The 12,586-nt window shown below is 41.5% G+C and overlaps 1 protein-coding gene across 2 annotated transcripts in view; it reads right to left on the minus strand.

The window, feature by feature from the left end:
- ATG10 (autophagy related 10) overlaps nt 1-12,586 on the minus strand; it is a 145,638-nt gene that overhangs the window by 43,571 nt on the left and 89,481 nt on the right. For both annotated transcript variants that reach the window (XR_015748155.1, XM_026672036.2), the window contains exon 5: nt 9,764-9,861. Coding sequence is in view for 1 of the 2 variants with exons in the window: in XM_026672036.2 (XP_026527821.2) it covers nt 9,764-9,861 (98 nt within the window). In the remaining variant the exon portion in view is untranslated. The remainder of the gene's footprint in view (nt 1-9,763; nt 9,862-12,586) is intronic.

The raw sequence follows: 12,586 nt of genomic DNA on the forward strand, positions 1-12,586 counted from the left end.
CAAATTGGAAGTTGAGAAAATGTGTCCGTATTACAATAATACGGAAGAAAGTGAAATAAGGATAAATTTAGATTCAAAATACAAATTAGCTCAAAGCGTCTAATGGAAAGTGTAAAAAGTAAGAATTAAAGGATGAATTTAGTCTCAGAAGATCTTCATTAGAAACATGTAGTTTCAAGAAGGATGCTGTTATTGGTTTTTTTTTTTTTGTTTTTTACAATGCTTTTGTTGTAACAGGTCAAGCAAAAAAAAAATCTGGAAATTCTTTAAAATGTTATATCATTGTAAGCTGCCTAGAGTTGCTTCATGATGAGATGGATAGCAAATAAGTTTATTAAATAATAATAAATACTTTTAAAGATAACCAAAATGGTTATCTATGCTATAGATACTATAGAATAAATGTTCCACTATAAAGTACCTCTCTGTATTTATCTCTCTGTGAGTGTAAGTTCTTGATACACATGATTTCACCAGGAACATTGTATGAAATGTCTTGTTAGCATCACTTTTCCAAGCAGTAAACTCTGCTGGAAAATAATCTTTGTTGAATCTATTTGAGTTTTCATGCATAAATCCCAATAGTTTATGAGCATTCCTCTTCAAGCTTATAATTTAAAAATTAAGATTTACTGGACTAGAAGTTTCCCAGGAAAGAAACTGTAAGGATAATAATCTGCCCTGCTGGACCTCCAGCAACTGACATTCAGTAGTATAGATACCCTGTTTTCTATGTTTTCTATCTAAGAGCTATTTAAAAAGATAAATACTCCCTTGAGTTGAGACTAACCTTCCAGAGGACATGGCTGCCTCAGCATTTTGAAGAAGGGCACTTCATTCACATCAACATCATTGCAAAGCATCTCTTCAAGTTCTTTTATTATTAGCTATTGATTAGTGTATCTTTCATGAACTACCAATGGCATATTTATATAATCCACAATGAAAGTACAATCTGTCAGCTTTCTTGTTCAGTAATTTATTAAAGCTGCTTCCTAAAGATTTTTAAAAATTATCTAAAACAGAAACCTAGCAAAAGAGTTGACATAAAATTATAAAGCAGTTATGTTTTAAGTTCATCTGACAGCTCATCATGCTCTTACTGAATCAGCCATTACCTACATTTAATGTTTCTTTTTCCTTAAAAATATTATATTCAGAGAATTGTCTGTATCTTCTATTCTGATCTGCTGAACAGGTTATTTAAAGCAGGTCATGCAAGCCATAGCCATGCTTTCCATGTACATATATAATTCACACAATAAGCAATATGTTGGTATAGCTTAAGGTTATTAAGACCATCAGGATTTTCATGGTATGTCAAGGGTTGCAATAGCACACCTGAAACCCTCCCACCGCGATATAAGGGATGCATTTGCCAAAGCAAAGCCAGCGATTCCCATGCTAGACAGAACTATTATGCCAAAACTGAGCAGTGCTTTTCAATCAGGCCACAAAGACAACATACTCATTTTCTTCGACTCAGAAAAGCATGGAAAAAAGACCTAGAATTTAAACTTAGAATTCTAACATATATAGTAGGTATTGATTTTTATGTGTTCTAGGTGGCACACGTCTGGGTATTTTGTTTTATTCTTGTCTGTAATAAAACTACTAGCCTAGCTTGTTACCCGTATGAGTCTCCATTAAAAAACAGTACCTGAATATGGGTTAAGTGTCTGGAAAGTCGAGATTTATTGCCACTTTTGGCATGAACATACAAGGCTTAAGGCTGTCAGTTTGATCCTTAATCTCCCAAATAACAAACAAAAGGAAAACTTTCGCCACCAATTGATCAGTTGAAGGTGCTTTAAAGCCTTAATTGAGATGCTGGCAAACCCCATGCTGAAATGAACTTTGAAATTTTGTTGTTGTTGTTGTTGTTGTTGTCGTAATCATATTTCTCCAGAATTTTAAAATGGAAACAGTAACAGAAAGTGATATATGAAAATGACTCTGCGTAGAGTTACATTTATACAACTGCTACATAAATATTTGAACTATATATTTGAAAATCTATGGCCTCAAGAATTTTAAAAATCCACTCCTTGATTTCCAGGAGTGATACTATAGTACAGTGCTGGCTAACATTTTTCGGCTACCGTGCCGATAATTGCGCGTGCATTCGCTTGCCAGCACCCAGAAGGCAATGCGTGCTAGGGTCCCCATGCCTCCTATGCATGCGTGCATGATTCCTCCTTGTGTGCCAAGCATATGCACATGGGCATGCAATTCCCCCTCGCATGCTGCGCATCTGTGCATGCATGCGCGATTCCCCCCTTGCACACAGCACGTCTGCACATGTGTGCGCAATCTCCTCGCATGCAGCACATCCCTGCTCATGCGTGCGTGTCTCCTGTGCACCCCCTTCTGCCCCTGCACATGCGCACCAGATACCCGACAATCAGCTGTTGGGTGGTGGTGCGCGCATGCGCAGTGGGGCTCTTCCGGGCGATGTCTTGCGTGCTAGGGGAAATGGCTCTGTGTGCCACTTCCGGCACGCATGTCGTAGCTTTGCCAACACGAAGTAGAAAGCGTCAATCAGAATAGAACAGCCCAATTTTGGATGTATTGGTACCTATGGCCTCTTCAGATTTAAGTTTCAATTTGTTCATGGAAATCTAAAATATAAATTAAAACTAGTTGAGCATATTTTGACACCACAAATAATTTTCCAGAAGTTCTAGCCAGTGCACTATAGCAACTGTTGATAACAATTGATCAGGCATTTAATGAGAAATCTTAACACCATCTTCATCTACATTATGGGTATACCATAAACAAATCTTTCTATTAACATCCTGCACCATGTCTATAAAAATGTTTATGTCTATGAATGTCTATAGCAGATTCTATAAGATGCAACTGTAAGGTTTAAAGGGGCGTTGGTACTTACCTGACATGCCCGTTCTCTTTGAGCTGTGAAGAGCATCCAGTAGTGGAAGGTGCTTCAGTCTCTGCATGTCTAGGCTGGGCTTAATTTGTGAAACGCTGCTCCTCCTCCACAGGATTCCTCCCCAGCGTTCCCCAGTTTTGGCAAAGATGAGAGAAATAAACGCCCTCGTCCTCAATGCCCTAACAATTCATTGGCCGAAACAGGACCCCACCAGATGGAAAAAGGGTGGGGCTGGATGGTCTTCACAGATCAAAGAGAATGGGAGTGTCAGGTAAGTACCAACACCCCTTCTCTCATGAGCTGTTCAGAGCATCCAGTAGTGGGACACACCAAAGCTTGGCCTGTCCTACGGGAGGGACTCCGTCTGGCCTGGAATCTCCTCCTGGTCCCTGTGTTCCCCATTGCAGAACTCTTCTGCCAAAGGAGGCCGCAGCGGATGCAAACACATCTATTTTATAATGCCTAATGAATGGCGATGGAGAGGCCCAGGTTGCAGCTTGACAATTTTCAGTTATTGGTGCCTGTGTGGACCACGCTGCTGATGTTGCGGCACTCCTTGTTGAATGAGCTGTTATGCCCCTGGGCACCTCCAGTGATTGAGTCTGATACGTTTTCGCTATCACAGCCTGTAGCCAATGGCCTATTGTAGAAGATGAGACCTTGCATCCCTGAGTGTTGGGCTGAAATGACACAAATCAGGCTTCCGTTTTTTTGAAAGTCACTGTGCGGTTAATATATATTCGCAATGCTCGCCTCACACGGAGACTACCCGATCCGTGTGAAAAATCGCAAGCGGGGAACAGAGGATTGCCAGACGCTCAAGGTGGCCACCTGGAACGTGGATTCGCTGACTGGACGCTCGACCGAGATCGTCAGGGCCATGCGGGACAGGAAGCTGGACATCTGCTGCCTCCAGGAAACTCGCTGGAAGGGCAACAAGGCTACGACTATAGACGGCTATAAGATCATATACACCAGCTGTAAGGAAAACCGCGGCGGTGTAGCTGTGGTTGTCAGTCCCAGCTGGCAAAGCTCCGTTGCAGAAGTTAAGCGCCTCACAGAACGACTGATGATAATCGTCGTAGCGACCGAGAGGCAGTGCCTACACATCTTGTCCGCCTACGCCCCTCAGACCGGATGTCACGAGGAGGAGAAGGATACCTTCTGGGAACTGCTCGACATCCAACTCAGGCAGATCCCATATGAAGACGACATCATCATCTCTGGCGACCTGAATGGTCATGTAGGGCGGGACAAAACGGACACCAGTGCCACGGTGGGCACGGCACAGGCGATATGAATGAGAATGGCCAGAGGATCCTGGACTTTGCCGACTCCCATGATATGACCATCACGAACACCTGCTTCATTAGGCGAGAACCCCAACTCCTCACCTACCATAGCAGAAATGGGAACCACCACACACAGATCGACTACATCATCGCATACGACGAAGAGCCGCTAAAAACGTGCTCAACGCCAAGGTGTACCCGCACGAATCGAGCAGTCAGCACAGGCCGCTGATGGCGAAGATCAGGATCAGCAAGCCCAAGACCAAGATTGACAAAAAGAATGCAGACCAGCCACGAATCAAGTGGTGGAACCAGAAGAAGATGGCGGGACCCCTCATCAAACCGGAGCAGTTCCTGCAGATGGTTGACGGGCCACAGGAAGCGTGGTCCATGCTGAAGAGCACTGTTCACACTGCCGGCTGCCAACAGCTTGGTTGTACCAAGCCAGGACGGAGACGCATCGAACGAGATACATGGCTCTGGACACCGGAAGTACAAGATGCCGTGCACCTGAAGAAACGGCTCTACAAGGCCTTTCTTCAGGACAAGACCAGCGAGAAGCTCTGCGAGTACAAGGCGGCCAAAAAGGCAGCCAAGAAAGCAGTAGCGACAGCCAGAAGCTCCCACTACGACGACATCTACGAGAAGCTGAACACGCGAGAAGGCAAGAATGAGCTCTACCGCCTAGCCAAAAGCAGACACAGGAAGACCCTGGACATTGACCAGTTTCATGGGATCAACGACGAAAGGGGAAATTTGATCGTCAACCCCAGAGACGCTGCCGAGAGGTGGCGGCAATACTTCGAGAAGATCTCCACCGAGGAGTTCCCACACCCACGAACCCCGCGAGGTGACCCCGTCGAAGGCCCAGTCTCAGGCATTCACGCCAGCGAGGTCACCGACGCCATCAAGGCCATGAAAAACGGTAAGGCAACAGGACCAGACGACATCCCTGCCGACTTCTGGAAAAAGGCACTACCGGGCTCGGCACTGTGGCTGTGCGAGCTGTTCAACAACATCGTCTCCACGGGAATAGTGCCACACGACTGGTACCGCAGCACCACTGTTCCGATCTGGAAGGGAAAGGGCAGCCCAGCGGACTGCTCCAACTACAGACCGGTCAGGTTACTGTCACACACTATGAAGATCTTGAACGCGTCCTCGATAAGCGCATTCGGGACATCGTCGACATCAGCGTCAACCAGGCCGGATTCATCAAGAACTGCGACACCACCGATGCCATCTTCGGTGTGCGGATGCTGATGGAGGCTCACAGAGAGAAGAAAATCCCGCTCCACACCGCCTTTTGGACTTGGAAAAGGCCTTCGACCGAGTCCCGCACGATCTCATCTGGTATGCACTGCGAGATCACGGCGTGCCAGAGCTACTCGTACAATGGGTCCAACTCCTATACAGATGTCACAAAAGCCGTGTAAAAGCGGCAGCTGGGATATCAGAGGAGTTCAATATCGCCGTCGGCGTACACCAGGGCTCTGCTCTCTCACCACTGCTGTTCATTCTGGTGATGGACACAATTACACACGACCTGCACACGCCCGCCCCATGGACGCTGCTCTACGCCGATGATGTGTTCCTGGCCAACCTGTGCAAGGCTGAACTCGAGCACCTAGTCCAACAGTGGCACGACCGCCTCGAGCAGTTCGGGCTCCGGTTGAACCTAAAGAAGTCCGAATACCTGACCACTGACAACGAAACGACAGGCTCCATCCACGTGAACGGGCAGGAGCTACCGCGTGCCTCCACCTTCAAGTACCTGGGAACTACTCTTGGGAAGAAGGCCTACTACAAACTGAGGTGGCAGCCAGGATCAACGCAGCGTGGGGCAAATGGAAGTCCGTCACGGGCGTCCTCTGTGACAAGAAGATGCCGATGCGCCTGAAGGCGAAGATCTATAACTCTGTGGTGCGCCCGTGGCCATATACGGCGCAGAGTGCTGGCCGACGACCAAAGAAGTCGAAAGCAGACTCCAGACAATGGAGATGCGAATGCTCGATGGTCGGTAGGCCTCACCCTACTCGATCGCGTCAGGAATGAAGAAGTGCGCAGACGGTTCAACGTCGTGCCCATCCCCACGGTCATGAGGCAGTCCTGGCTACGATGGTTCGGCCATGTGAGTCGCGCCAAGGAAGAATCCATCATCAAATCTGCGATGAAGGTGATTGTCGGAGGAGCGAGACCGCGTGGTAGACCTAAGCAACGCTGGATGGACACGATCAAGGCCGATCTAGAGATCGCGAAGGCAGACCCGACATACGTGGTGGACAGAGAGGCGTGGAAGCAGTACTCAAGGACATTAGCGGACCTCGCCAGAGCGCGAGACAAACGCTGAAGAAAAAGAAGAAGAAGAAGAAGAAGCTCGCCTCACATCAAGCCTATGCCATTGTAGTTCCAACCCTTGGGATGGTCTGGGACAAATTAGGAAGTATCAGCTCTTGTGCCCTATGAAAAACTGAGTTAATTTTCGGTATAAACGTAGGATCAGGACGAAGGTCAGAATGGAAAACACGAAGATCTTGTCTGATAGACAAAGCTGCAAGTTCCGAAATACGCCGAGCAGAAGTGATCGCTACAAGGAAAACTATTTTATACATCAGAAATTGGAGACTTGACGATTTCAAGGGTTCAAAAGAGCCCTTAGTGAGTGCGATGAGGACCTTGTTAAGGTCCCAGGTGGGATAACAGTGTACCACTGGAGGGCATAAATTTGTGGCTCCTCGAAGGAAACTCCGTATGTGTGGATGATGGGAAAGAGATAGTAGACCTTCACAAGTGAGAACTGATGCCAAGGCCGCCACCTGTCTTTTCAACGTATTAGGTGATAATCCCTTGTCAAGTCCCTCTTGCAAGAACTCTAGGATTTGAGCCACAGATGGAGAGATGGGATCAATTTGAGACTTGGTACACCATTTGCAGAAACTGGACCATGTGGCATTGTAAATGCGAGTTGTTGAGGGGCGTCTGGAGGCTTGGATGGTTAAAAGGAACGACGGGGAAAGGAGTGGAAAGAATTCTTATTGCTTTCCACACCAAGACGGCGTTCTGAGGGGAAAAATCAAATGGTACGACTCGGATGAGAGCGAAAACGCCCATGCTGCTATTGCCGATATAGAGAAAGGCAATGAGGAATCACAATGGCAGGGGGTAGAACAAGCAGATGGGGGGGCTCGGAGCAATGCAATGCCCGCCGCTTCGAGCGTGAAACAGCTCTGCCCGAAAATGCAAATGATCTCCAACGACCAGATGGAGAGAGCTAACGTCGGGAGATCGTAATGTGATTTGGAGGCTAAAAGCCTGAAAAAATGAACTGGACTATATCTAAACCTGCTGATTAATACTCCTGTTTCAGCCAAGGAAGAACAAAAAGCATTGCCTATCCACAATGAGGCTGAGCCAAAACTGGGGAATGCTGGGGAGGAGTCCCGTGGAGGAGGAGGAGCATTCCACAAATTAAGCCCAGCCTAGATATGCAGAGACTGCACCTCCCACTACTGGATGCTCTGAACAGCTCATGGGAGAATCTCTCTATCCTGAATCCACTTTGTATGGATTCATGCTAAGTAACACCCTTGCAAGTAACAGCCTTAGCACTGTTACTTCAGAAACAGTTTTGAGTCTGCTTCTTTAAAAAAGAGTATTATGAACATCCTTGACATTTTAGAAATAATTTATTGATTTTTGCTCAACACTGCCATAAATTAAATGATGTAATGGATAGCCCTGTTATACTACTAGAAAAACATGCCTTTCAGATTCTTAACCGCATACTGAAAAAAAGTATCAGCTGGATTAATGTTAAAAATAGTCCAGTTTGATGCTAATTTATACACAGGAGCAAAATGAGGTAGTGCTGAAATAGCTTCCAGAATCATTAGGGATAAAAGCCTACAATAAGACGCTTACCAAAGGATTACCAAAAAGGATTTTTTTAAATTTGCCAAAAATGAAAACCTGAAACTTTTTACATGAAAAAGTATTTGCCCTCCTACAAGATCATTCATTGTCCTTGTTCAATATTTGTTTCTGAACATGCTACCTTTCATTAACCTATCAACTATATAAAATGTATCAAGATTGGCTATGCTATTAAGCAATTATGAAACTGGTAGTCAACCCATCTGGTGGATACTAGATTTGAAAAGTCTGGTTTGCAGTTTATAATCTTCATGTGAATATATACATGCCTTTCTGTGTATCAAACATAACCATTATAATCAAAAACTTCCCTCTAGTCAAAGATGAATTATTGGGTACTTGGGTACCGAGTTATCCTTTTGGATGTTTGCAGAAATACTGAAATATTTAGGCCACGGTTTTCAGAGTGAAAAATAAAAACTGAAAAGAGCAGATAGTTCTATTGGCAGCCATTCCTCAAGAGGCTCCTGGTCGAAAGGCTTAATATTTAGACTTAGTTCTAGATCCGTGATGGTGAACTTATGGCACACATGCTGGAAGGGCAAACAGAGCCATCTCTGCCAACACGCAAGCTGTCACCCCGGATCAGGTCCACTGTGCCAGCCAGATGATTGTCAGGTATCTGCCGCACATGTGTGAGGGCGGGGGCACGCGGAAACATGTGCGCATGCACAAAGGCACATGGCACGGGAGGTCACACGCACATGCACAGAGGTATGTGTTGCACACAGGGGGATCACGCGTGCATGCACGGGGGGGTCGCACACGCATTGCATTATGGATGCAGGCACGCGTGTACACACACACACTTTTGGCACACGATAATTAAAAGGTTAGCCATCACTGTTCTAGATTAAGAACTTTGACTACCAAACCCACTAGGGTTTTCTGTGGCTTACTCAAGCACTGGGGTCTTGAAAACAGTGAACAGAACATCCTAGACATATTTTTGACAGAATTATCTGATAGTAATTTAATATCTCATTTGTTCAATGCAGAATACAAAATACTTTCAGCCAAAGTAATTGGGTGTATGCCCAGTGAATCCCACATTATCAGTATAACTGAATCACCTTGAACTGTCTTGTGCTCCAGCCTAACTGCATCTGGCATATAAAATGTGGAAAGAAAGAAATGAGGGATGTGCACAGCTTTGGATCTGAAGCCCAAAAAATGCTTTGTAGGGGAAGTAGGGGGTATGTGCCATACCTTCTGGCATTTTTCTTCAGAAGTGGTATCTTTTTCTAGACTTGCACAATACTGCACAATCTCAGGAAAGTATTCCTTTTTGCGCTAAGGAACTGCTGACAGCATGCCCATGCCCATGCCAAAGCATCCTGTTAGCATTTCCTTAATTCAAACTTTATTTTCATGGGATCCTGCACTAGGAAAAGATGCAGCCTCCTAAGCATTTGGAGACATTTGGAAATTAATGATTATCACTCTTTTCTCCAAATGGCCTGTCAAAATTAGGTTAAGTCTTTCTCAGACTACATATAAGGTTTAGTAACAGTTTATTTTGAATGATTCTTATATTGACTGCATTATTAATTATTTATTATTTGGACTAGTAACAATATATTTTTCTCTAAAATTCATTCTTCAAATAAATAATTCTATACAAGTGATAGAAATAGGTAACCTGTTGCGTGATCATATCCCATGGTCCTTGCCAGAGGCGATCCCTATAGCATTCATGCACACTTTTCCATATTTCATCTAATGTTAAAGGTTTTCCATCTGTAAAAAGAAATCCACATAATTTATTGTGAAGTTACTTATAACATCTGTATATAATTTTTATCTTTAAAATGTACATGGTTGAAAACAAACAAACAAAATTAACAGTGATGATAACATTAATTCTTCTTAATCTAAAAGAACCACAACAATGTCATGATGTTTGTCTATAGACAAATAAATTAGAATATCCAACCTTATTAATCATTGTTTGGTAACTGATGTAACTCTAAATGGTACAATAACTGCCCTCAACAAGATCCTCTGTGCAATATTGATTATGCCCTCACTCTTAGATCAGCTTTGTTTAATAAAATAAAGTTCCTGTATTGAAACAAATGTATGATTTGTTTTTGACAAATGAAATAGTTTGATTTTTTTTCCAATAACTGTCATTATCATGGCATTTATCAGGTGTCAGAAGGACATTATACTGTGATAAATAGTCTTATTCCACTGACATTTTCATCTTCATGAAATAAACAAGATTTATTCTTCCAATTAACATTTGAATGTCATATTTAGATAGAACTCGAAATCATGTTGCTATCAGATTCCGTTTTTTTAAACATACTGAAAATGGAGGACAACATTCTGTTTACTATTTAGCAGCACTAATGTCAAGTGCAAAAACAATATAAGGGAAGCAATGAGAATATTGGAAACTAACCTCTGTATAGGAAAATTGGAATATGCCACAAATAGAAAATAAGCTCAAAAGACTGGAGGATTAGCTATCAAGTTACTAATACAAAGAAAACAACCAAAACAAGATTTTGGTAATGCTCTCTATGTGACTTTTAATTACTACTGTTCAGAAATCTGGTCCTCCAAGTTCCCCAAAACTATCTTCTATCTGGAATGTTTCTATTTTCCTTTTTCATTCTTTTTTTTTTAACAAATTTTATTCAGTTTTTCACATTAAAAACAAAAATCTCTTTTTAGTGGACAACATATTTCCAGGTCATCACCTTTACATACAAATATGACAGCAATTATACATTCATATATGCATACTTAATTCTATTATTACCTTTTCCATTCCAAATTTTCAGTAAGGAGAGAAACAAACACATTAATTCTAGCCTCTTTCATTAATCTCAATCAAAACATCTTTTTGTTTCATTTCAATTATTTCAAATATAATCCTTTAATATTTATTTTAAAAATAAAGATAAACAATGTGTTTGCCTAATAATAATAATAATAATAATAATAATAATAATAATAATAATAATAATAATAATAATAATAATAATAATAATAATAATAATAATAAAAAGTTACCAATGTCTCTCCTTGCTTTTAATAGTCTATATTAACTTATTAATTTAGTTGTTTCTTTAGTCTGTCATATTCCCTTTCCATTACACATTCTTTTTATAAATTCTAGATTAATACAAATTTTAACACTAAAAAAAAAAAAGTATAGGTTCCCCCCTTTTTACTGTTTTGAGTGTGACACTTCAATGATTAAAATATACCTTTATTCCCTAATTTTGATTCCCAATAAACCATTATTTTTAAGAAGTTACAATAATAATCATTACATCTTTTCATTTGGATTCCGCAGCATATTTTCCCCGCTTGATTTTTAATAAGTTATCAGTATCTATATTGCCTATTTTCTAAATATTTTTAATTGCAGAAATATTCTTATTACCCCTTGTCACCCTGCAGAATCCCCTTTTTAATTCATCAACCATTATCTCTGAAAAAACAATTTTTCAACATTTTACTATTTCCGTATTTCTTTATTTCATGCACCCGTTTCTTACTGCTTCTCTTCCCCCTCTTTTCCCCATATCTTTTCTCATTCCAGTTTATATCCCTCTCTTTCTTAATATCTTCCTTTGCCCTTTTCTGCTGGGTCTTTCTGCCTTTCCTGACTTCACAGGTATTCCCCCTTTTGATTGCCTTCTTAAATTTCAACTTTTTAACCTTCCTTCTTTCCCCACTTCTTTGTAGTGTTCTGGAAATGGAAATGGAAATGAAGAGCTTCAGAGGAGGAGGAGTCGATTCAAGGAGAAGATATTTTAAATAGAGATTTTCCTTTTTCATTCTTGAGGTGCTTATGTATTTCCTTTCGTTTTGTTTTAGAATTTACTTAATAATTCTGAGATGATCAAGAGTTCTTCTATGGATATTTTTTCAGTTTGCAATCTTTCTTGCTACTCACATTTCCTGTTTTGAAAAAGGCCCATTGTAGGAGTTTCCTCAAGATGTCTCCTTTGGGATTTAATTGAATCATAGGAAACTAAGGCAGTTGAAGACTTCTGGAAAGATGTTTATATGTTGAAAGAAAGATTGTCAACATATTCTCTTTGGCCACTTCATAAAATAAAGTAAATACAAGAATTTCATGAGAATTTTTCTGCAACTTTCTTTTTTGTAAGAAATATAGAAAGCAATTTATTTTTGTTCAAATTAAAGGCAAATGCAGAAGAATTTTTGTAGCACTAGTTTTAATAGGAAATGTTAAACATAAAAAGAGATCTGATTCCTGTTGCGAAACTTCCATTTTACATCTGTCATGACTGGCTTCCTTCCAGACATTAAGTAAAAAAAATTGCTTAGATAAATATGAGTATCTGTTATTGATATGGTAATGCACAATTTCAATTTCATGTTTTAATTGCTATTCTGTTTCAAGTATTCTTTGTCTGATTGAATTGGCCCTATTCTAGAATGGAGTCTTTTATAAATATAGAAAAGCAGCTACACA

The sequence above is a fragment of the Notechis scutatus genome, chromosome 2 (assembly GCF_049901735.1).
Source record: "Notechis scutatus isolate UNSWTSFEM ecotype Mainland chromosome 2, rNotScu1.2, whole genome shotgun sequence".
Taxonomy (NCBI): domain Eukaryota; kingdom Metazoa; phylum Chordata; class Lepidosauria; order Squamata; family Elapidae; genus Notechis; species Notechis scutatus.